Source organism: Halichoerus grypus, chromosome 4 (genome assembly GCF_964656455.1).
Source record: "Halichoerus grypus chromosome 4, mHalGry1.hap1.1, whole genome shotgun sequence".
Taxonomy (NCBI): domain Eukaryota; kingdom Metazoa; phylum Chordata; class Mammalia; order Carnivora; family Phocidae; genus Halichoerus; species Halichoerus grypus.
In genome coordinates this window covers 38,529,318-38,556,331 of record NC_135715.1, presented here as the reverse complement: position 1 = coordinate 38,556,331, position 27,014 = coordinate 38,529,318, and the positions used below count along the sequence as shown (strand labels likewise).

At 38.0% G+C, this 27,014-nt stretch overlaps 1 protein-coding gene across 9 annotated transcripts in view; it reads right to left on the bottom strand.

Moving 5' to 3' along the window:
• Nucleotides 1-19,164, bottom strand: part of PCDH9 (protocadherin 9) — a 925,839-nt gene extending 906,675 nt beyond the window's left edge. For 5 of the 9 annotated variants that reach the window (XM_078070271.1, XM_078070273.1, XM_078070276.1 and 2 more), the window contains exons 1-2: nucleotides 18,580-19,164; nucleotides 14,191-17,361 (exon numbers count right to left, since the gene is read on the bottom strand). In XM_078070271.1, coding sequence (XP_077926397.1) covers nucleotides 14,191-17,226 — 3,036 coding nt within the window. In that variant the 5' untranslated portion in view covers nucleotides 17,227-17,361; nucleotides 18,580-19,164. The remainder of the gene's footprint in view (nucleotides 1-14,190; nucleotides 17,362-18,579) is intronic. The other 4 variants (XM_078070277.1, XM_078070275.1, XM_078070278.1 and 1 more) reach the window with 2 other exon arrangements.
• Nucleotides 19,165-27,014: the final 7,850 nt, after the last annotated feature.

Below are 27,014 nucleotides of genomic sequence, written 5' to 3'. Positions count from 1 at the left end.
TAATATAGCAAATATGCTAATCTCATAGTTACAAAAATGAAGTTTTCTTGCAACTATATTTTATTAACACCTTTGCCTGTAGAAAAAGTGTGATTTTAAGGATGAAAAAGTGTATTTCCCTCTAAATTAACTAAAGAATAAATTTAAATGTGGCATTCTTATAATTAGAGTAATAGATCTTAGAATTTTATTGCCCTACTGAAAGATCAAGTCTCCGGCTCTCGTTAAAAAAAAAGGACTTCAAAAATATATTTCAGGAAAATGATGACATCAATTTAAAACAGAGAGAACTCATATTTTAAGTAAGGGAATTCCAAGAAAAAAGGTATTGTGTTTAAAACCCACTGGAATCTTTTGAAGCAAATACAAATGTCTTATTTTCTTAAAAATCCCACTGTCTGGGGCGCCTGGGTGGCTCACTCGTTAAGCGTCTGCCTTCGGCTCAGATCATGATCCCAGCGTCCTAGGATCAAGTCCTGTTTCACTGGGCTCCCTGCTCAGCGGGAAGCCTGCTTCTCCCTCTCCCACTCCCCCTGCTTGTGTTCCCTCTCTCGCTGCTGTGTCTCTCTCTGTCGAAAAATAAATAATATCTTAAAAAAAAAAATCCCACTGTCTAAAACTGTTTCTGGATCACTGCAGTTACTCAATAGATGTCTATTAAATATATCAGTAGATCATATTACAGGTCTTTGGCAGAAAAAAAATCATCGTTATGTATTTTTTTAAAAGATAAAAAAATATTCTCAAAAAAATACACATTTAAAACTATAGGATATAATTCTGGAATAAGTTTTAGTATCCATTAAGGAAATTGTAACATTGTTTAGCAGTCTAGTGATAAGGCTACATATTGTCTATAGTTGTCAAGGTTAAGGACCAAATAGGAATTCAACAGGCAGAAAGGTCCTTCACATTTCTAGGGGAAAAAATCAAGCGGACCCTGTTCACAGAAGGAGAGATGTGAGAATTGCAGTACAAGAAATATAATTCTCTTCATAGAATAAGTGTTTGGTCATTATCTGAACTGGAATTTACATATACTTCTTGGATGCACAATCACTTCTCTACTCTAAGAGTTAACAGAGGTTTATCATTGAAATGGACAACATAAAATGGTGGCCATCTTAACTTACATTTAGCAATATATAGTATACACTTCTATGCGCTTGATGCCATGAGAAGACTAAATATTTTTTTATAAAAAACAATGAATCTAAATCCTTAAAGCCTGATTCTTGCCATTTAAAATGTATTTAACACCTTCGTTTGTCTGATTACCTCCATGTTTGCCCTTGTGGTGGGATTAAGTAAAATTTATTAAACATCTACTATATGCCATGCTAGAATCCTTACAACTCCATGAAGTCTGATAACTCAAGGTAATATCCATACTACGTCTGTCCCTTCTCTGCTCACTCTCCCACTGTTGTAAGACAGTACATCATCGCATAAAACAAGCAGTAGTCTAAAAGGAAATCACACCAATGTGCCATGTTTTATCTGTTTGATTCAAATTTTCCAAGCACAAGGAATAAGTTTTCATATTGTTTTTGTTCTAAAGTCCTTTTCTCTTACTTAGCCACTGTCTATATATAAAATTAGAACTAAACCAAAAGGCCAATACAAAAGCAATTTTATCACACCGAGAAGGTAGTAAAGGTCAGTAAGAAGCTAAAAATTTAATTTCTACAATCCAAGTCACAATGAAGCCAACTAAAAATTGGCCAAATCTACTAACTTAGTTGATAAAGTTAATTGAATTAGTAACAAATCCCCACTACATTCTGCTCCAAATCCAAATCAATAACTTTATCTTGATGATCTCAGCTAGTCTAACATAAGGCAGTGATTTTGACCCCAGGATATTAAGAAAGGGTATTTTTCAGATACTATCGTATTGTGTTATATTTTTATTTGTTGGATCCCGTTTATGTTATTATGTCACCCACATATTCAAGCATTATAAACTTGCATAGTCAGATATTAAAAACTTACTTATAAATGAAAATATATTACTTAAAAATAAGAAAGATAGAAAAAAAACCTATTGGTTATTATGTTTCTGGCTTACATATGATGAATCCCAGAAATATGATCCATATACTCCAAGGCATTTTAACTAGTTTGATTACACCATGGATGTCATTACTTCAACAGAGATGCTTTCTAGTCTATGGAATAATTGGAAGCAAAAACCAGCAGGTTTCAAATGGCTCCAGCTGTGTTAAGTACTGACTGTGAAACAGATTCACTCTCTTATATGTTGTTTTGTAATAGGAGTGATGTATAAGGTGAAAATCCCCAGACGGGTGGAGTTCCTATGGGTAATCAACAGGGAAGTAAATTAATAACAAATGCTAAAAGCAGAATAATTTTAAATACAACATGCAAATGAAAATGGTGAAATACTCAAAATGAAAGAAGAAGCAATTATATATATGTGAAACAACAGGGACTAAGATCAAAAGAAAACATAAGATCCTATTGGCACTATTCTGATGCTGTTACAAGGTCAACTTTTCAGAAATCCTAAATAACCCCCCCCAAAAAAAGTTTTAAGCCAAAGGCAGATTAACAGAGATAACTTGCTTATTAAAAAGATATAAAACTCAGATTCCGAAAAACCACCAAGAACAAAACTAAGAGAACATGCATTAAGTGAAACCGGCACCTCTGTCAGTGGCAAGCTGGCGTCCCTGGACAGAAAAAAGAGAACAGCAGGTAGGTTTTGTTTTGGGTCGGTTTGTTTTGTTTTGTTTGAGTGTCTGCCTACCACGGACCAGACATTTACAGGGGTCCATGTCTTCATCTCATGATAACCTTATGGATTAGGCATGATTACATTCATTTTACACACAAGAAAAGCTAGGACTGGTACGTTTAAATGGCGTGCCCAATGTCAGAGTTTTAGTAGCAGTTCATGGTGTTATTTTTCCTACTCCAAATATCAAATTTCTTCATGGGTCTCAGTTTTTCTCACCTGGAAAAAGAATTAAATAGGCCAAATAGTCTCAAAGGCCCATTTGAGTCTTGAAAAACTATCCTATGAGTTCTTTTAGACACCAAATTTATCTTTCTAAAATTAATATAGTAGCTAGACACTGCTCTAGTCACTATTCAATTATTATTTTGCTTCTTTTTATAGAATTCATACGTGATTCTAGGGTGATGTCTGGTTGACTCAAAAGTCTATTGAGGGAGTTTTAATGTAAAAACTTTCTTTTTTTACCTCTAAAACACCTGTCCTTATCAAGCAGGTAACAAAGTAAATCTATTGATCATTATGTTTAGAGGTAATCATTCAATAATCTAAGTATTTAAAGGTTTAAATAAAATTTTTTGATGAGGAGGCTTAGAAGAAAAGGAATCTGGGGCGCCTGGGTGGCTCTGTCAGTTAAGCTTCTAACTCTTGGTTTTGGCCCAGGTCATGATCTCACAGTGGGGGATCTAGCCCCGTGTTGGGCTCCCCACTCAGTGTGGAGTCTGTTTCAGATTCTTTCCCCCTCTGCCCCTCCCCCCGCTCATGTGCTCTCTCTCTCTCTAAACCATGTTACATTTTCCATAATGGATACTAAATAAAATCTTAAAAAAAAAAAAAAAAAAGGAATCTGATCCTGTTTAGTTCATCCTTTCTTTCCCCATTATATCCATATATATATATATATATATATATAAAGGTATATATAAAGGTATTATGATGGGCAGACATAGTGGTGTGGAAGAAATGAGATATCTGATTATGTGACAGGAGAGTATTTATGTCCATCAGAATCAGCAGTTTGGCAGTTTTCTAATTTTCTGCTTCTCTCTGATCTACATGCAGAAACCACTGAGTCAAGACACTGATAAATGATATAAAGGTGTTAACTATACTTCACTGTTAAAAAATCAAAATGGTAAAATGCAGAGTCTAAGACGGCCTATTCTAGCTCATCTATAGGACTGTAGGTTAAATTAGACCTCCAGAAATATGAATGGAGGGGTGCCAAGGAGACCATAATTTCTTAGATTGGACAGCATGGCAACCCCTCAGCCACAAAAAATTCTTTAAATTAGAGCTTTTGTCATCAGTCCGCAGATGTTATAGAAGAAAATATGGACAGCGGCTGAAACCAACCATTCACTCTCTCCATGTATACTATATTCACTTTGGCCTCTGTCACAGCAACAATGGATACAGATGAGCTTTTGTGCGTCATAGGCTTACCACATTTGAATGCAATCTAAAGTTAGTTTACTGGGAGGTAACTTGTGAAGAACAATTTTGGGTGCACTGAGTTGCCTCATAATATATATATATATATTTTTAAATATATAAATGTGTTGCAATCCTTTCCAACGAAAATATGTCCCTAATGAGGAAAATGTTTCAAACTTATATCTAGCCTAAAAATAGTGTTTTACAAGTAAAAGTAGGCCACACATAAGGAAGAAATACCAGTGTAAAGGTAGGGTTCTAGACTGGAAATAAAAGCCATTGACTTTAGCCATCTGACTTGAAAAAAAAAAAATATTTTCTGAATCCCAGTTTCTACATTAGCTGAGTAAGAATGGAATGTCTTCTTTATATGGTTATGGGGATTCAATCAATGGAACTTTTATACATATATAAAGTTTGATTCCAATATCAGCTTATCTCTCCACTTAGGTCAACATTTGCTAAATGCCTACTAAGTTCACTCTTAGGCATTGTTGTAGATTTGGTCTTGGAAATACAAAGGTAAATAAGATACAGCCTCTTACTTTAAGGAACTTTCTTACAGTCACCTTCATTATTAAGCCTTCAATTACGACATACCAGTATTTGACTTAACTGAGTTACCACTGGAGACCGAGGGATCATGAGGAACCAGGGCTGTGTTTTGAACAATCCTGAATATATGCCTGGGGTTGATATTGCATTGGCTGGAGAGGATGCACAGCCTTGCCAATAACAGATGGTCCTACAGGAATAGTTTAAACCCTGAGGAGTGTTGCTTCCAGTATCATCCAGAAGTCAATAACCTTAGCGAAAGCAGAATTTAATTGTCTAAAACAGAGATTTGAGGTGTCAAAATGATTTTGCTTAATTATTACCATGTTTAAAAATCAATCAATGAATTCAACATATTTTGCCGTCACTGCTTGGCAGAAGATTTTGCTGTCAAGACCAAGAATAAGCTCATGTCAAACTAAAATATCCTAAAGACTGTGTCTGTTTTTACTACAACTTAATGTAATTTTGATACTCATCTCAATTCTGCAGCAAAAAGAGAATTTATTTTTATAAAGATTCTAACATCTTTTTTATGTTGGAAATTTGAAGATTGGGAATGCATTGAAACATTAATCCATACGGTTAAGTTTAACATTATTTCTTCACCTTGAAGGTGTTTATCAGTAAGAAAAACTCGATTTAAAAAATTGCAAAGGAAAACTGGAGAGATTTTCTATTTCTAGGAAGAAAGGACACGTTGTGGGTGTGTTGATACTTTATGGATGTTCTTGAGCAAAATATACAGACGTGCAGAATAGACATGTAGAAATAATTCTGCGTCATTTTAAAATCTATCTAGAAACTTAAGAAAACAGATGTATATCAAGGAACATAAATGAATATAATCCACCTAGTGAATGACAAGAAACGGAGCAAAGAAAAGTCGCCAGTGCAGGTGTGTTCACAGCTGACAAACAGAAGGAAGGCTATTGTGATTCTAGGCTTCCAATGTGAAAATTGGTTCAATGACATGAATATATGACACAGGAGGGCATCAACTCACAACTCAGAACTCACTCCATTTTGTCTCCATTTGTCACTTGCCCCTTCTACAAAAAGTTTCCTGCAGAATCCTATGTAGCCGTGTATTTGAAAGTCCTCAGCATGCAGCCGCTATCACACAGAGGCACAGATTGGTTGCATCCTCCGAATCCAAAAAAGCACCAGTATTTTTTTTTTTTTCCCAAAGAAAAGATCTACTATGGAACTACTGTCAGCAGAAGACATTTTCTTCCTATAAAAGATACGGTTTCATTTTATATATCCTTCTGTGTTTCCATCCTTCTCCATATTGAGGTTTGTTTAATGAGGAAAAAAACCTCATTTGCTGAATTGCGGTTGCTATTGTCTTGCACAAAAACTGTTTTGTTTTAAAAATCAATCATCTATGATGATTCTCAGCAAGTCCATTGTACCTACTGTGGACTGCACATGGGTTATATGCTCTTCCTAGTAGGCAAAAGTATAGGATCTGTAAAATCTTTTAAAAATATGCATGGCTATTTCCCCTGATTTATACATAACAGGGCCAAAGACATTAAGTATTAAAGAACTGCAAGACATTGTACTGAACACTGTCACGAAGGTAAATATACTGAAATGCACGTATGTCTGGAATGAGATGCTGTGCTACAAGTACACACTATTTACAAATGGAGCAAAGATGAATGCCAAAAATACAGCTTGAGAAATGTTTCAGGATCAGTTCCTATGAGGATCAAAGCACTCACTCAGCAGCCAGCCCTCTTCATTATGGTAATGCTATAGTTGCACAGATACCGAGGGTTTTAACCTGATTTACGTTTAGAGGAGAATCTACACACACAATTGCAAGCTTCTTCTCAGGCAGAGTTGCAAGCCAGGTCACGGGCATTGGGGATCCCGAAGGTAAGTGTGAGCAGGCCTGCACTGTCCACTTGGAATCACTTAGATTCATCAAAAAGCAAATCTGCCTATTCTAAGGCATGCGTTTGGGATTTTTATTCTTTCAGACACTTCCAATGTTTCTACATTTGGAAAAAAAAATAGGCAAGACTAATTCTCTAGGCAATAAATCACTCTAATGTGGAGGGAAATGTGTTAGCTAGTTGTATTACAAAGCCTTTACTTCATATTTAATAGGCACCTGCAATACCAGCATTATACAAAGCTCTCTACTTTGCAAATCTTTAAAACCCCACTTAATTTTCAGCACTGATTTCCTGCAATCTAAGAGCTTATGAAGGGTTCACTGTGTTCATACAGATCTATGCAAAATGTGCCAGAACTTCCTTGTCTGTGATGGCATTCATTTGGAGGTGAATCCCAAATTTCTATCACTGGCATGCTTATTTCCGACCAAAATAAATATTCTTAGAATGAAAGCTGAAGATTAGGAGGACAAAAAGGAGGCAAAGTAACTAACACTGGGAGAGATATATGCAAATATCAGCTCAATGACAATTCTTCATACCATTTACAATTGAAGCTTAAAGACCCAAATACTCTGCAATCCATTAGTTTCTCAATACCCTGGAAGGGATTAGAGTATTTCTTAATCAACTGCTAACAGACTGAAAAAGGCCAGAGACTGGATATTCACAAGCAGTGTAATACTAAAAGGCAGAGATGGTCAGATAGAAAGACAAGCAATGGAAGAATGTTAAAATATAAGATATTATACAAACATGGTGAAACTGACCAAATTTCCATCTCCCTGCAGCCCATATAGTTTAAAAATCTGTATAAAGTAATGAGTGGTGAGGCTGTCGTAGGCTCCTTTTAAGAAAAGGTAAGTTAATTTCACTTGTTTTCTCAAGGAATTCCAGAATAATGAGCGTAAAATGACTAGGAAGAATTAATCAAATATGCCTCAAAGATGGTGCTTATAAACTCCACCACCCCCAACCGCACAGGGGGTCCCAAGTCCATCATTTTAAATGTGATATGTGTTGATGGTACTGTAATCAATCAGACTGTTAAAGATCAGGGGAAATATTTTCACATGCCATTTAAATAATGGATAAGTATGTAAAAACACATCCCTAATGAATGACTTCAAGTTCTGAATGCCTTGAAGTCATATTATGGCTCGGAACGTTCTACTAATTCTGCTACCATTTTTGTCTATAGGATGGATACAAACTGCCTAGAGGACAAAACTGTGAAGGAGAGATTAAATATGGGTTGTTTTCCCAGCTTGTTCCTGCCATCACTCTTTACCGTTAAGGAAGGGTCGTTGTTTTACTTAGGGATTTCCATTTTAATCAATCCTGGCTTAGGGAAAAAAAAGAATATAAATCAAAACCAAAATGTCAATCATAGTAATATGTCTTTCTTGTTCTATGTTTCTGATGACTGACAGCCCAATAGGTTTGTATCAAACAAAGGTAAAAAGCATGTGTTCCTTTCCAAATGAAATGTTTGACAGATCGAAGAGCTATCTGAAGTAACTGACGAAATCTTAAACAGCAGAGTCTTTCCATGTGAGATCTTTCCAGATTTGGATTTTCTTCCATGATCTGATGCAGATTTGGGGGGTGCTAACTATTATAAAGGATGTATCACCTTAGCAACATGAGTTATTGAATTCCTATGCCTCCAGATACTGAAAACTTCAGGGTAAGCCCCTTGCTGACTTGCAGTCCCAAGTTCTCACTAACATCTGGCCTGTGATTGGAGAGTCGTATTTAAAAAAAAAAACAAAAAACAAAACAGAACAAAAAAAAAAACCTAGCAAATTTTAGGGCTCTGGTATGTAAAATTCTGGAAAAAATATTAAACATAAAGTAAGCTGTCAAGAAAGCCAAAATTTAAAAATCCATGTTAAATAATTCTTAGTTTCCAACTACATTGACTATATAAGATATTAACTGATTCGTTAATATTAGCAAGAGACTAGTTTGAATAAAGGACCTCCATCAAGAAAACACCATCCTAAATTCAGAGAAGACAGTACCCTAAATTCAGAGAATGCTTACTGCAGGGATTTTAAGTGAAAGTGGTAAATAATCCACCAAACTCAGTTTTGTTTTGGTCTGTAACAATACACAAGCTAAGAGTTCAACTCTGACAGAGTAAACCTGAGAAAGTACTAAAAAAGATCAGTACAGTTGACATGGCCCTCGATCCTAAAAACACTCAACCTGGTACTGCTAGACTAACACAACCACTGCAGTTTTTAGCATTTGGGGGATTTCTGCATTCCCCCCCAACTAAATAAACAACTGGAAATCAAAAAATCTGAATAACAAAATAAAACTGTGGAAACAGAGCTTCTGAGAAAATAATTTACAGGTCTCACTTTCATACCTCAGTACTGTCATGTAAGATAATGTAATATGAAAAATAATTCAGTAAGAGGCCATTTCTAATATTTTGGGCATGGTTTACACACATGTCAGGTATGTCAACATGAAAAACGAAAGTTCAAGAGTCAAACTAATTCATAATTAGTTCTGAGGAAATGTGATTTTAGGTTTGAGGTTTTTCATTAAATCCAAATTCTATTTTACTATTTCACATATATTTTAATTTGTGCTATTATGAGAAGATGCATTATAGCTCGAAATATTTAATAAGACTACGCATATACCATAAGAATATAACACATTATCACAAGTGCAATACTTGCAAGGTAATTTTAATGATGCTAAAGCCGGTTCTGTGACACCATAAGGATGACTCATTTGAAACTAAGGGAAGGAACATCAGTTTAGAGTGTTTCTATATATAGAAATAATTGCAAAATTTAGGAGATAATATTTTAACTACAGAAATTGTTTTCTCTATGTTAGCACATATTCAGTAATCAGAAGACATGTCTATGCTTAATACAGTGGCAACTTTTATTTTTACTCTCCTTAAGGTTATTAGCAATGAATACTAAAATGCACCTTGAATTTTATAGTTTGGCTGTATGAAGCTGAAAAAAAATCAAGCATTTGTCTCACAAATCCAAGAGGAAAGGTAGCCAGTTTGAATAGATGGCCCATCCTCACTTCAAATTCCTAAATCAATCCAAGGGGTCTGGGTATCCTTTGCCTCATAACTGACTTCATGATCATAGGGCACTTAGCCAAAGGGCAGGAGTAGAAATAAAAATCGCAACTGACAACACTTTAAATATAATTTGCATCTGGGGGAGCAATTTTTCTCCACATGCCACCCGTGTTCAACTGTCAACAATATACTGCAAAATTTAGTAAAGTATCTTAGTTTTTTACTAGCCCCACATTAGTTAAGATTTGCTCCCTTCACTCTCAATTGCATTTTTTTTTCACCCTCCTAAACAGCAATTCTATGACTGCTTTACGCATTTTACATGACATAGCATTTTAGTGGTTGCAGTGGGATTCCTCAAAAATGAAAAGTAATCATAAATGTAGTATAGTATCTCTAAATGACTGGGAATAGAAGCAACTCCCCTTACACAGTACGTGTATACACTTGAGTATAGCACGCATACTCATTTTCAATGTCTAATTTCTTCAATATATACACAGATGTATATATGAGCGAGTACTCTCAAATGTGAACAGTTAAAGTCAGGATGTTTAAACTCTAAAACAAGCATTTCATTTAGAAAATTAAACATGACTGCTTACCCAGAACCAAACTCTACTACATCTCTCACAGATTGTTTTATTACTGGAAGAAGTTGTCAAATGTAAATAGGTCACTTTAAAAAAAACAAAAACATTTTCATTCATACCCCACAAAAAGCACACTGGGGCCAAGAAAATTAATTCCCCAAATGCTGTCAACCGGGTTGGGAAATAGCAATAAACAGCTTTCTGTAAAGCCCCTCCAGCTACAATAAACCGGCTGTCAGTAAGCGAGCGGAGAGCCGGGCTGTGCACAAGCAGGTACTCTGGAAATGATCATCTGAAAGGGAAAGGAGCTGACGTTTCTGACTCCAACATGCTGAGGCAGTGGTTCTCAAAGTATGGTTCCTGGACTAGCAGCATCATGGCCTAGGATCTTGTCAGCAATGTAAATTTTCAGTGCCTTTGGGGGCCAACCCAATGGCACTGAATCAGAACCTCTGGGAGAGAGCTCCAACAACCCATGTTTTAAGAAACCCTCCAGGTGATTCTGAGACACCCTAAAATTTGGAAACTTAATATCACACATTATAAAAATCACATCCATTAAGAATATATTTTCCTTTTAGAAAAATACACCAATGAGCTTTATCACTTAAAGCCCTACTGGAATTGATGATGTTGTCATCCTCTGAACAGTGAACTCTGCTTCTTTGTGAATAAATATCAAGACATGACCTTGCCTTTTTTTTTTTTTAAGGGACATTTCCCTCAATCTGTGAATGCTAAGGATACTTCCAAAAATTCATGCAAAATAATTCGTGGAAAATCCAGTGACTGATTTGTTATATTCGAGGAAAATGAGAGCTTAGCAAAATAGAGTGGATGAGGAATGTGGTTTCCAATGTTCTCTGCAGGGTCACACAAGGCAAAACAGCAGGGGAATAGAAGACAAAATAAGAACCAGTGCTCTATAAGCAAACTCATGGTGTAAGAGTCAGACATTATGTTTTCCTTGTATAGATGATACAAATTAACGATACTTAAACCCTTTACTCAGGAGTCTTGAATTTTACTCACACATCACCTAGCACCATTAAGTGAAAAGGTATTCCTGTTAACAGCAATCTGTGCCCACTCACCTAAAAATCTTCACAGATTATATGTTTATTAATTCCTTTGAAAGCTTTTGTTGTAATAAACCCTACTTTTTCAAAATCATGGAGCTTCAGGAGCACATTTTGTATAAAAGCCACTAGTTGAAGTGAAGGAGCTAAAAAAAGAATTTTTATTTTAGCTTAACTAGAACATCTTCAGATAACACTCATGTGGTTCAGTTAAAAAAGGAAAACTAAAAGGATAGTATATAATTTGTGTTCTTCATTCATAGAAAATATGCCTCTTCTATACTAAAATTGTACATCTTGCTATCACCATCACTTCTCCTTACTTCCAATATTCCTTTTCTCCAACACTGCAATTTTTCTTTCTCAGCATGAAAACTTCTAAAAGGTATAAGCAAAGCCATTTCAATAGCTCTTTATCATAATAGTGAATTATAGCTACGTCTGAACATCAAAATACCTACAGTGAAAACTGCACAGTGACACATGGTCTCAAGGAATGTCGAAAATGCACTTTAGTTCCAGTTAGAGAATTAGTCAGCATCCTATTTTAAAGATTACATCATACAAATATTCTTATGACTAAGCCTCAACAAAGTATCTTTTCCATAATTTGCTGAAATGCACTTAACATTTATGTCACTGTACTGCATATAGTTTCAACTCCTGCGGAGAAGTCAGAAAAAGTGAGCCTGCACGTCAATGCTAATACACACCACGTTTACATCAAAAGAAAGAAAGAGGATGTCGGAAGAACGTCAGTCTCTTCCTTTGGAAAACAAATTTCAGAATTTATGTGAAAACTTTCAGTCATGTTAGCTTTTTTTCAAGTTATTATGCAAATCATAAAGTCTCAGTATATTGTGAGTGACCTTCACATTAAAAGTAAATTAAAAAGAAGCCATTTTCTTTCTTTTCATTAATAGCAACTTCATATTTAGCTTCATAAATAACTTTACATGATTAACTATTTACCAACTTTCATAAACCTTTGCTAAGCTCGGAAATTTTCTAAATTTTAAAACACCAACCTCTCTTAAGAAGCTGAGGAAGTTAACATAAAAATACATCCTTCCAACTTGAACTTCTATCGAGTAACTTCATATTCTCCTCTAGAAATTCTATATGGACTTATTTTAATTCATTTCCTTCTGTGCATTCAAGCTCTAAGTCTGTGTACTTTTAAAATGCTCTAGGTATCTAATCTTTCACTTTTAAAAAGTGGAGATTATAGTGGGATAATCACAGGCATTATGCCTACTGTTCTGGGAATATCTATGTGATTCATTGTCGAAATTATTTTTATAAATATCTTATTACCACCAAACCTTAAAGTCACTCCAGAGCAATAAACACTAGATTATAAGAGGGAAATAGAGTTTCAATAAAACATTCCATCTCACCCCACCCCCCAAATAACAAAGGAAAAACTCTTGAGTTTTCAAACACTAACCAACAGCTGTCAGTACTATCCTGCAAATTTATTTTGCTTTCCTTGATTTTCTGAAATCTGTATGTTCCTTATCTTCAACAAATTCAGACGGGCCATTACCATGGGTGGACTCAGTACCAACAATACCAACAAGGATAGCACTTGGATTGCGAAATCCTAGAAAGTTAGTGTGGTGAGAGCTAATCGCAAAAGAGCAAGCAAATGAATTTAAATGCTGGCTGCTCCAGAGCAACTGTCATTAAATAAAAGGTATCTTTGGCTGTAGCACCAGCTTGATCCTTCCCTCCCCCCTCTCCTTGCTACTGCGGGCTTGGCACCTGGCCAGCACAAGCGACATGATACCCTAGTGCCATCTACAGGGCTATTACTGACACTCAAATTTCATGGCAATAGACAAGCACCGGTGAAATAAATTAGACAGCGCTGCATTTAAATCTTTATTAACAAGGAATTATTAGACCTAAGAAAAACTAATTCTGGATTTGGTTGAAATATGAGTTTCTCAGCCTCTTAATCCCTCTTCATATGGCATATTTCACAGTTTAAAATGAGTTATGACAGATCACTTATGCATTACTAAGATGGGAGAATATTTACAATGGATTCATTCTTTTCTGTATAAATTGGTTATATCAGGGAGAAAGCATTCCTTCTATTTTTTTTTTTTTTTTTCTTGAAAGAGTACTTTGGCCATTACGGACAATTTGCCAACCTTTCTATTCAATACCCAATTTACTATATTACAATGAAATCATCTGAAATCAAAGAGAAGGCTTCCTATATGGCTTCGTTGCAATCTATCGACAATCATGTGCTTCACAGCTGATGTACATTTAATAATCTACTATCTCATTTAGAGACTAAAAAAAAATTAACCCCTTTAGCAACCACAGCTCCAAAATAATTACGGTCAGACCTTCAAACGTCATTTAAAACTTGGGATTTGAAGGTGACTTTTTAGATCAAAAGGTAATGTGAAAATCTTGAAGCAGTCAATTTGGAAACCCCAGGAGCAGAATTTGGCATATCAGGACAGGTTTTCTTCTTCAGCAAACATTATCTTGGGACATTTTTGGAATTATTTCCTCTTTTCATCTTTTGCCATTTGAAGGAAACTGGGAGGTTAGATAATTCTCAGAACTCAGAAATTTCAAAGCTGTTCTAAAAATTCTTGACTGAGCCCCAGAGGAACAGAAAAGGGGTCAAGTTTTTTTTTCCCTCTTTCACACTAAGCTAAAGTTAGACCAAAACAATAGACACACTGGCACGTTAATACTGGTTGACTGGGCACTTGTATGCAGTACTTATAGACCAGTAAAAGTGCTCGTTTACCTGTCTGGTGTGTAAGGGGCCCTTTGTCTTGAAGCCTCCTTGGGAACTGCACTCTGAGGCACTGAAGTGATCTGAACTAGTGGAAGAGCGTTTGGAAAGGGTGTCACAACCCCCGACAAAGGTGTTGTCCAAAGGGAGTTCCTGAATCACATGATGCTTTTTCACGGAAACTGGAGTGTCTGGTTTAAGATGAAAAGCAGGCTGTGGAGAAGCCGATTTGTAGTGCTTGGCCAGGTCAGGGCTGTTAGGCTTGAAGGTTGTTGGAGGGGCCGGGCCCCAGTCAAATCTTCCTATACTTTGCTCCTCCAGCTCAGCCGGCAGGCTTATGGTCCCATTGATAGGTTCGTGAACTGCATCATCGGGTTTGGACTCTTCGATTGTAACAAAGTTCAAAAGAGAGCTCTTGGGAGACTTTCTTTTCTTCCTTTTCTTTTTTTTGTTTTGTTTGTTCTCCTGGTTCGGGGACATCCATTCAGCACCTTGCTTGCTCCTCTGAGCTGCTTTGAACCTGGATGCATGGCGACAGCGCACCAGGACGGTCACGAAGATCACGACTATGACCACCATGGCACCTGCAACAATGGCAATCATGATGGTGAGATAGTCTTCGTTTTGATAGGGTTGGCTACTGTCCCCTATGTTCCTGTCCAGTGGGGTCTCCATAGTCCTGCGAATCAAGTCGTAGATATAGGAGGCATTCCCAGCAGTGTCGTTAACATAGAGAAAAACAAGCACAAGCGTGTGCAGAGACTTCGGGTACCCCAGGTCACTTATGTTGACCACCAGACGGTGCAAGCCCACGTCAGTGGGTGCCGGCTTTTCTTCCAGAGTGATGTTACCTGTTACTGGATCAATCCGAAACAAGCCTTTGTTGTTCCCACTCACAATTGTATACTTCAGTTCGGCGTTCATCCCAGTGTCAATGTCCACCGCAAAAACTTCCGCTACCACAGAGCCAGGAATGGCCGAGAGGGGCACCAACTTAAAAGAAGTGTTGGAAGGTGGAGAAATGACAACTGGGCTATTGTCGTTGACATCCATGACATTGATGGTGACTTTTGCAGTGGAGGAGCGGGGTGGTTGTCCTCCGTCAGTGGCTTTGACATCAAAAGTGTAGGAACTCTGCTGCTCTCTATCAAATGAGACATTTGACTTTATGACTCCAGAATAAGGATCCAACACAAAATTATCATTGTCATTTAGAATGGAAAGAGTCACAGCTTTATTCTCTCCAGCATCTGCATCTGTCACTGTGATTACCCCCACCGTACTATACTTTGGCAGATTCTCAGACACAAAAAATTGAAAATGATTATGAGTAAACTTGGGGCTATTGTCATTCTCATCCAGAACAGTAACTATCACAGCCGCTTGGCTTTGGAGGGGAGGGGTCCCATTGTCCCTGGCAGTTACTGTAAAAATGAATCGTTCTTGTTCTTCCCTGTCAAAGACTCTGGAGGCTGTCAAAACTCCTGTCTTTCGGTCCAGATCAAAGAAGGAGGCATTCGGCCCAAGCTGATAAACAATGTCCGCATTTTTCCCACTGTCTTCATCTGTAGCACTAATAGTTGTTAAGTATAACCCACGTCGGTTGTTTTCAGAAACTGACAGCTCAATTACAGGCTGGTTGAAAATTGGTGGGTTGTCATTTTCGTCCTCAAGCTTAACCCTTACCAGGGCAGTCTGATTTAAACTGGGCTTCCCGGAATCGGAGGCAACAATTTTAAAGCTGAATTCTTTGGTGCCCTCATAGTCCAACAAAGAGGAGGTCTCTAACAAATATTGGTTGTCGTACACTGCCTTCAAATGAAACGGGACCTCTCTTTCAATAAAACAGATCACTTTGCCATTCACATCTGTGTCCTTATCTGAAACTGTAATTAGGGCAATCTTTGTATTGACAGGGTCTTTCTCAGATAAATACACTGTGCCATTGATGGGACTTATGATGTACCTGAGGTCTATGTTAGGAGGGTTATCATTGACATCAGTGACATTGATGGTAACCGTTGCTCGAGCGGGGGTGGAGCTGCCATCACTAGCCAGCACTGTCACTTTGTGAATGGCTGTCTCCTCTCGATCTAAGGACCTCTGAACTGTAATCAGCCCAGTAGTATTATTTAAAGCAAAGAGTCTTTTGGTTGCAGGGGCGACCTGGGCACCAAAAATGTACCGGATTTCAGCATTACTGCCTATATCTGCATCAGTGGCATGGAGCTGAATTACAGAGGTGCCTACAGGAGCATTCTCTGGAATGTGCACCTCCACTTGACCCTCTTTAAACACTGGCCTGTTGTCATTTACATCACTTACTGTGACCTGCAGTATGGCCGTGCTGGATTTCTGTGGAGTGCCTCCATCCTCTACTTTGATTTTCATCACATAGGTATCTTTCTGTTCTCTGTCCAAGTTTTGCTGAACAATCAATTGTGGCCACTTCTCTCCCTCCGGAGTTTCCACGATATCCAGTCCAAAAACACTCTGCCCATTTAGCAATTCATAGTGCTGTACACCATTGAAGCCCGTGTCAGGATCTGTTGCCGATGGAATCGGAAAGCGGCTGTTGATCAAAGTGTTTTCTGGAATGGAGATATTGATGACAGGAGATGGAAACATGGGGGCATTATCATTGGTATCCTTGACAATTATTTTTATTTTGATCAGCCTGAAAAAATCATTGGGGAGGATCACTACTTCAAGTTCAAAGAAACACTCATTCTCCTCAGCATAAGAGGCTCCAGCACAGAGTTTTTCTCTGTCTATTCTATTGGAGGTTGTGAAAATTTCCCCAGTGCTACTGGATACTTTCACCAAAGGGGCATCCCCAGCTTTAGAAACCAGTCTGTAGACGAGGCTGGCACTGGTCCCCGTGGCAGCATTGATGTGAGAAATGTTCAGATCCTTTGGTATGTTTCCTATGGGCACATTTTCAGGCAATTCCTCTCTAATAGTGTAAATAAGTTCTTGAGCTATTGCGGAATCCAGCCTTAAACAGGCAATCAGAGCAGCCAACAGGTAAAAATCCCTCAGGTCCATGATAATGTACTTATTTTCTTTTCCCGGATTTTAGGGTTTAAAGGTTTCCACTGAGGAATGATGCACGAATTGCAAGAGGAAGCGTGCATGGACTGGAGGGTGCATTACATCTCATCGCTTATTTGGAGACAGCCACTGTCAACACAATCGTATAGACAATATTATTCTTCAGTAAACAAAAACACACAGTCATGAAATATCACAACACATTTTCCACTGCATATTAGTAAACATGGCAGTTTGCTCTGCCACTGTTTGCAAGTTAACTCTGTGGATGAAAACACTAAATATCCACTGTTTGTTGCATTTGCCCAGAGAAAATGAAATTAATCTACTTTTGAATTAAGGACAGCTGCTATTTTTACCTGTATTCACCCACACTGGTTTTTTCAGGACACTGTTTAATTCAAAACATGCCTTCTTGTGTTCTCTTCTTCCCCTCCCCCTGTCTTACCCGCCTCCTGGCTTCCAACCCACCTCCCTTAGTTTTTTTAGGTGCAAGTGAAAAACGCTAAGTATTTGGCTATGGTTCCTGCTAATTGCTTTGTCACATGTCAAATGTGATGTTTTCTTCTCTGCTACACTGAGTCATCTCTTTCGTCTAAAAAGACTATCTTTTTCTTTCCTCCCAGTTCTTCAACTGCCTTCTAATCCAATCTTACTGGGAAACAAGCATCCGGACATGCTGCTGCTGCATCAGAAGCAATAGTCACTGGCCACTACATATCCTCATTGCCTAAAAGCACAATACCAAGACTTCAAATTTCCTGCCCAGACCTTGCTCTCATTTCTCCATATTGCCAAATTCTCCCCATTTGGATTAAGAAACACACTAAAACTTTTAAAAATGTATAAAACAGGATTCCTTATCCTAGATGTGGAAGAGAGTGTTGAGATGTAAGTGAAACGCAGCTAACATTTCCATGTAACAGCACAATATTTTCTACTGTGCATAAAAGAGAGGGAAAAAAATGCAGTTTCTTAACCCTGATCCCTGGTTATAATATTAGTAACATCTGCCACACATAAATACTGCAACCCAGTAACAGCAGGTAAAAAGCCTTCTGCTTAGATGCTCCCCTAACTGCAATTTAAACGGGTGCAAGCCTCCAGGCAGCTACCTACTTGAGTAGAACTGGTCAGTTCCCAGGCTCTAATCTTATCTGCATTAGGCTGCACGGTAGCTGATGCCCGCGATTAGTTCCAGCAGAGTGATGCAGGTAGGGATGCAGATACAGCCTAGTAGGTGAGCTCTGCCCCAACCGGCTACCCAATTACAAACATCCTTCGTCCACACTGAGGACATATCTAATCACAAAATTTACAATTGTGCATGCGAAACTTTACACTTACGTTAGTTGCCTCAACCTTTCCCCTTTCCCGGTATGCTGCAGTTAGGAATGATTTGTTCCAACACATAGAAAGCCATGCATCTGGTAGCACCGGTTTGGGGAGAAATCAGAAGCAGCAAAACGTTTCCTCCTTGTAAAATGTGTTGCTTCAGGCTGGCAAATTAGCAACTCCAGAGAACAAATTCACAGATTTGTCGTTAGTCATTCTCTCCACATTTCGTCTCTATTACCCACGGGGTCTGGGCTCTTCTGGTATTTAACACACACACAACATCCAGTTGCACTTCTTCAGCTCTGGGGTATTTTCCACAGCATCAAGCATACCATTTCCCTCCGATGTCAATACTGCTTAAGTCTCTAACTTCTTGTAGGAAACGTCAGAGTTGGGGTGATGGTGATTCTCTGGCTGCTCTCCGGGATGACAGCTGCCTGAAAAATTCCTAATCGGTTATCTCTTTCGTGCTTCAGAGACTCTAAGGCGCTCCTTCCTGTCTTGCACGCTCTCCCTCTCTCCCTTCTCCTCTGCCCCTCTCTCCTTCTCCCTCTCCTCTCTGAACTGAATTTCTTGATATAACTCTCAATAAGCCCAGAGGGAGGGCGTGACTGCCCGAGCCCCGCCCCCGACCCCTGATTGGCCCGCATCTTGCGGTGCGGGCGGCCGCAGCCGGGCGCGAGGGAGGGGGCGAGGAACAAGGCACTGACTGTCTCCCAGCTTCCCCTCCTCAGCGCCCCCTCGGCAGCCGCGAAAACCCGGAGAACTGATCCTGGCCCCGGGAGAGCCGGGTTTCAGGAGGCGCACTGAGCATGCCCAGCAGGGTCCGGCCCCGGAGGGAAACGCCGGCGCTCCCCAGGCCCGCGCGGCTGCAGCTCTCGTGGCGCGCGAGCCGGGCTGGGGGGTTGCTCTGTGCCGCGCGGGGCAGAGAACGGCGGAGCACGGGTGGTGGGACGACCCGGGGCGACGAGGGAGGCTGGCGGGGAGCACAGGCAAGGATCCGGGGAGCCTCCCGCACAGCGGTGGGCGGACGGGGGACGCCGAGACGGCTCATCTCCGGGCTCACATTTCGCACTCCTCTGTACTGAATGGAGGGGCCAAAATGAAAAGAAGGGAAAGAGTCAACCCAGGGTACGAGGCACGATACGCAGTCACCCCTCGGGAGGGAGCACGGGCCAACAGCTCTCCGGAGAGCGTTAAAACAGACAAAATGCCCAGTACTGCAACTAGAGGCTTTTGCTGGCAGGAACACTGGCAAGAAGGGCAGAGAGGGCGGACAGCGAAAGGTCAGGACAGGATATTTGAATCTCAATCAAGACCGGAAAGAAAATTAAAATTTGAGCACTTCCTAGAAGCAGGGTGGGAAGCTGCCCGGGGGGAGGGGGGGGAGGGACAGTAGCAGCCTCTGGGAAGTCCCTTGATCAGCCCTAGGCCAGTGTGGCGTGCGGTGTGAAGTACCTCGGAGGACAGCACGGGCCACGGCAGCCGATCTTAGCTGTCCTTGCACTTCGGCTCCCCCCGTGGCCACAAACCTGGGAACCCGAGCTCGCCTGGTTGCGCGGCGGCTGTAGCAAAACCCGCTTCCAGCCCACCTAACTGCAAACTTTGCTTGCGAAAGGCTGGAAGGAGTCCCGTCCAGCTGCTCCCCGAAGTGTAGAACATTTCCTTTCCTTTTGCACTTCTGATTCCAACTTTACATGTAATACTTGTCTTTCCCTGTGCCTTTCTGACAAGTTCTGTAGCGTATCCTCACACGTTTCTCGTTTTCCTACAAGAGCTAAATGGAATGACTCCCGAAAGGATTAGCTTTGTTCCCTAAATATTAGCCCCCAAAGCACTGTTTTTGATTGATCTTTTAAAAGTAGTAAACCACGAAAATTTGTGTAAGGGGCTCTACCTACAATGCCAGATACCTAAGTTTGAGGCATTAATAACAGTTCACTTGGAACACACAAAAAAATACTTTTGAATGACCTATAAAGGTTGTCTGAGAAGGTCTTAATGCATGATTGAGTAACTTGTTCTAAATTGCACGGAGGATAAAGAGCATTTATTTTAAACCTCCGTGTTCCATATTCTGTACTGGGCTGTAGAAGCATTAAGGCTCTTCACATAGTTATGCACTATGATGGTATGTTTAGGGGATAGCTTTTGTTTTTTAGTACGTTTTTTTAAATAGGAACAACTAATTTTTAGATATTTAAGTTAAAAGTAAAAAAACAAAAACAAAAACAAACCCACTAAGCCTACCAAACTTAGATGTATATAATTCCTTTTTTTTTTTTTAACCAACTCATGTGGCATTACAATTTCCCCTCATCTATGAAAATGTAAGCTCCTTTTTGTTCAAACTTCTCCGGTGAATATTCACAGTAAAAGTGCAGTGCCTAAAAGCCCACTGTAAAACACACCTATCCCTTAGACATAAAATATAAAACCGGTTTCTTGCAAGCAATAGGTTGATACTGTTTTTAAATAGCCTAACAACTCATAAATAGTATTTTGTAGGATTAGAATACACAAATTTAATAAAAAGAGCTGCTTAAGTATCTAAAAATAAAAAATATTACCTGATACAATGTGAATTAAAGGAATTCTTTTATCTTGCCAGTGATGATTATTTTGCCATTCACAAAATCTAAAGTTAAAGCTAGTGCATTGTTCCAGTCGTCACCTACTTTATTCTTTGGACTAGTTTAAAATAAATGAACCATCATCCTAATACATTTATAATAAACACAGCAGCACAGACACTTTCCAGTTCATTTCATAAGTATGCTAGCTCACATTCTTATTCTAATCATTCTGTAGTCATTTCAAAGTTCTGTTGTAATCGCAACACATAGCTTAGCAATAATTATTTAACCTTATTACCAAGCATAATTGTTTCTGTTTGCTAAGGGATAGCTTGACTTGTAGTCAGAACCCATTATTATCCTATGCTCATAGATGAAATCTTAGAACACAGATGAAGGTAAGGGAAGAGAAAAAAAACATCACATGATTAAATTTATGACCATGAGACTCCAATTAATGGAACCTACAGGTCAAAGCCCCCCAAAAGAAGTACATCTAGATTCTTTGCGAAGGAAACTGAGTACAGAAATAGAGCTGACTTCAGTGCAGTGCATCCTATTTTGTGTTTATTAAGCATTTCTAGATTATTGAGATTCTTTAACCAAACCAGTTTTAGCTCTTAAAGCCAGAACAACTGAAGCTTATTGTTTTCCCTATTATATTCCAATTTATAAACTATAGACTGAGAACTACGATTAGAGATCTCATTAATATTCCAGGAAAAAAAATAACTTGAGGCTTCTGCAGAAAACACTATGTAGAACATGTGCATAATGAGAGCTGCTCACAATCCACCTCTATTTCAAAAGTTATGTCTGCAGAATTGTGAATTTGGGAAACAGTAATTTTAGCTTCTGTAGGGGAATATGTTGTTTTACTGCATTTTAGTCATTTTTCCTTAGTGAATTTAATAAAATATTAGATTTCCAATTATGACTTCTAATACAGAGCTTTCAATATGTATTCTAGACTTCCAATTAGATCTCTTTAACCCTTATTCATCTTTGTAAATGCTTATGTTCTACAGCCAGGAATTATGATGTTCTCACCTGTGCTGTACTTGATTAGGACTTTAGGAATTATGTCATCTGGGCTGTAGTAAAATTGCCTTTGGTGTCCTTTGCGTGTTATGTAAGTCATGGGACACTTGTGAAGCTAAGTCACCTTCAGCCAGCTGACTGAAAACTAAAATGCTATTACAGATTTCTATAGACACAGATGTCAAGTTAAAATTTTTAAATTTCAAAAATTTAATGCTGCTCTGTTTGTATGTATATTAAACAATAGTGTCCATGTAATGGCATTTAATAACCTAAATTATTACCTTGTTTAATTGGATTTTCATCTGATTTTCTAGTTATCATCCAGCATTTTAAAATTACTTTTCACACGGATTGTAAAGGCTTCTTAAAGAAACATTTTATATAAGAGACAGACTGTGGTATTTGGAACGATCAAATGACCTCAAGGATTTCAAGACTAAAATTTTTGTCTTTAATATACTAGTTGTGTATTGCAATCAAAGTTAAAAATTAAATACTTCCTTCTAAAGTTCCTTTAATCCATATAGCTTATTGTGTCTAGCACACATTAATCAATCAATCACAGGGGCTCTGATGTCACAGCAGGTAGTATTGTCCCCATTTCACAAAAGAGGCTAGCCTACTGTAGTGTACTTCTGGGGTAAGACTGTGTGAAGAATACTAAAGGTTATTTGTATTATCACTGTTTAGAAAATGACAATGCAGAATTTTAACACCACAGAAAGAAAATTAACACCTTTTAAGGCTGTGCAAACAGGCAAAGTGTAGTAAGCTTCTTGAGTAATTCCTTTGCTTCATTATTAGCTTTTTCCTTTGAATACCTTTTTTTTTTCTTTTTCCTTAAGAAAAACCTAGTCCAAGGTAATCAAATCACAAAGGAAAGCAGGTGACAAGAAGCTTCATTCTGTTTGAATGACTGAACTAAATTTATCCCAATTTGCTATATTTTTATGACTGACAACGATTACAGATGTCAGGTTTGTAGCTCTAACTTTATTACAATATTAACTGACATCTTCCAGTGCAACTATTTTATCGTGATTACTATATAAAGGAAATACTGAATTTTCAAATTTTGTTATTGGTTATTTAAGACTTAAGGTTATAGACAGACATGGCAAAGCTATCATCGGGGGTGTACAGGTAATCACTTGGGAAAACATGAAAAAGGGGTTTTAAGATAGTAAAGAGAGAATATATATTTAACTTTAATTTGATCACTTTAAAGTCATGTTATTCCAAGTGAAATAGAACATACAAAACTTCCTATTTCCCATGTATGACATTTTTGTGGGTAAAAGCTGTTAGAATATCAAAGATGATCTATTCAATTCATATTTATATAAATGTCCACAGATGCAAAAATAGCATGCACATTTGGAAGCACCTCTATTTACACTTAAAATAGAAATAGAAAAATGTTCGAGACAAAAACATGTTTCAAGCACAACAGCATCTGCCCAAGGATAATTGGGAAAATGATTTTCTTAAATATTAGGACTTCGTCAAGTTAAAATATAGTACAGGTTTTTTATTCTTTCAGTACTTTCTCAATAAGAGTATGTTGTTGAAAACAGAACTTTGTATTACTTGAAGCAGCATTCTAGTAACTTATTCTATACCCCACCCCCCAAACTTCTTCACGCCTATAATTTTTTCCTGTTTTTTTAAGGACAAATTCATACGATATTCTTCTAAGAGCCCAATTTGTTACATAATGTGCACATAAATAGACTTAATATAGGCCAGGATGGATAAGCCTCATTTTTCTCTTATAATCTCCTCTCAGGAATCAAATTCAACCCACAGTTCCCTCTAATTGAATTAGGATGAGTCAGGGAGACTATGCATATTCCATTGACTCCAGCAGCCCTGGCTTAACTCCGTATCACTGATAAGATCCAAGTAATGGATATAAGGATTGCTCAGCCTTTAAAAGGTACTGCTATGCTTTGACTGGGACTTAAGTCAATACACTCTGCCTACAAAAATTGTGTTTATACACATAATTCTTTAATTTTTTCTTAAATGAAAAACTGATTCTGTACTGTATACTAATACACGCCTTTAAAGGGTTCTAAAATGCACATCATCTTTTCAATCCTACGCCTACGAATTTACTGTGCTCCAGCCATAAAAGATTGAGGCTGTTTTAATCCTTGCTGAAAATTCACCAAAGACACTTCTTTACTGTATAGAATGGGGTTGATCTGCTTTAAAGTAAGCCAGGAGACATAATAAGTGATTTATTTTTAAAAATAGTATGTTACAATTTTTAAATTATGTGGAATTTATAAGAAAGCCTAATTAGGAAAATTTTCTTTGGAAAAATGTCACTTGTAAAATATAACAAAAAGCAATAAATGCCTCTTATAATTTCAAAAAGATCATAAACATTTAAATCACAAAACTATTCAAGCAATGTATTGACTTTGGAGAGTAAAGAGCACCATGTTTGAGAGCAACATCAGTGTATCTATGACCTAATTGCAAATTTATTTGTTAATTTCTGGGAATAACAACTCTACCAATAGAGGTGTCTTTAACAGCTATGGCGAAGAGGTGTAATGGGATTATTTTTCAGTAATATTTGTTTCTCACCATGGAACTGTACAGACTTTTTGGTATATTACAACAGATAAGTAGATTCTAACGACCAAGGAACACTTCATGTAAATACCACAATTAAGAAAGTATAAAATGAGAATTACATGAAATTATTAAACTCATAGGGGACAAATTTAGTGTCATTAATCTTCACTAGTTCATTCAAAACTCTGTTTAAGAACCACACTATATAAAGAGAATGCCTACTATAGTTTTTAAAACCTCCTATATGCTCAGCACAGAAATATTCAAATGTCTGTATTTCAAGTGTAATTCAGCTGAAACATACTAGCCTGTGAGTCCTTTCTACTTTGTAACTCTTCACAGTATCTCTTCTTTATATTTTAGATTTCAAAAATTTTGCTTGTGACATTAATCTTAACAGTTCACTTAGTAGCAAGTTCTTGATATTATTCATAAATAAGTATGCCAGCAATCAAATTGTTTTTGATCTTCATGTTAGTGCAGAAGGTCTACTGAGTTTATTATTTTAAGCCTAATATTATATAAAATCGACTTAGTGATTTAAATAAAAATTAACCTGATTCTGTGTTTCTCAAACTTTAATACGGAGACGAATTACCCATATATCTTGTTAAATTAAAATGCACATTCTGATACATTAGTTTTGGGGTGGGAGCTGAAGTTGTGCATTTCTACCAAATAACCAGGTGATCCTGATATTGGTGTGTGGACCACACCTTAAGTAGCAAGGACCTAAAAGGAATCTTAAGAAGTGTCATGACCCACAGGAAAAAAAAAAAAAAAAAAAGACAAAAACACTGGAGAAAGGATTATACCTACCATTTTACCACACAGGGATTAATTCTGTTACCAAGCATTCCTTTGATGGAAATACTGCTCAGAGACTTGAGGAATTTACACATTATACATATTAACTTTAGTTTTTTTTTTTTCCCTCAGAGATTGGGTCTCTTGAGCTACGTTTTAGTTTTACTTTGGACTGGCAGTGAGAAAGAAGCGTATTTGGAGAGCCTGGCATTCTTTCGGGGCAGAATGGGAGGGCCCAGACACTTTCTGAGCCATGTGGGGGCACCAAGCCATGGATGAGCATAGAAGGTATCAACAAGGAGGTGAGAAAATACATGTGTGGACACCTATGGGTCATTTTCAAAGCTCACAAGACTTCCTTTTTTGGAAATGTTTTTCCCCATGTTCCATCCATACGGTCAGCAAAAAAACAGCCATCTCCACATGGTGTGGACTCCTCCCACCCCACCAGAAGTTGATGGATCCATCCCATTATGCTAACTCTTGATTTATGAAGATTAATTAAATTCAAGACTGAGCAGCAAACCCCTTCACTAAAGAACCTGAGTCTGTACCAGTGACATTCCAAGATGTAATCGCTCTGAACTATGTACTCAGGAGGAATTTGAAGCAGTTTTCATTACATAGGCCAGAAAACCAAAGAGAGAAGAAAAAAGATGATGGGCAGAAAGAATCAGAGATGAGGATCCCCTACGGTAGAGAATTACCTGGTTCCAGTTCATTGGTGGTCTCCAATCATATCCCTGCCACAGTGTACGAGCTACACTTTATAGTAGCCTTTATGGTAACTATTACTTGCAACCTAGAGTCCTAATGTAAGAACTCACCACAGCAACTTAGGAATTTTGCCTGACCTCATTCCTAACTTACCCACTGAAGGACTAATGAACTGTACTAACATGATTGGCATTTTTTAATTGTAAGAGAGAATACATGAAAAGAAAAATCAAACATTTATATCCATGGTTTTCAACTCAGGTTGTGTCTGGAGACATTTAGATGATCACAACTAGAGCATCGGAAGAGCGGTTTGGGGGACAGGAAAGAGTTCATGGGAAGGGTTGTTACTATTTGCTATTGCTATCTAGTAGGTGGAGGCGGGGGATGATGTTAAATCTTCTCTAATGTACAGACCAGCTTCCCCCCAATTCCCTAAACCGCCCCCACACCCACCACACCACCCTCAAAGAATTACCAGGCCCAATCTGGCAGTGGTGTCAAAGTTGAGAAAGGCTGCTCTAGATGAAGAGCATTTGTATTTTTCATATATTATGATTTAATTTATATTTAAAGTTTCTAAATCACCAGAGCAAAAGTTAAAATACCATTGGAGTTCACTTGATAATCTACCGGAAAATGGACAAAATAGGTTATAAATTATATCTCTGAAATACTAGTTGAAATCTGAAGAAATCTCTTCCAACT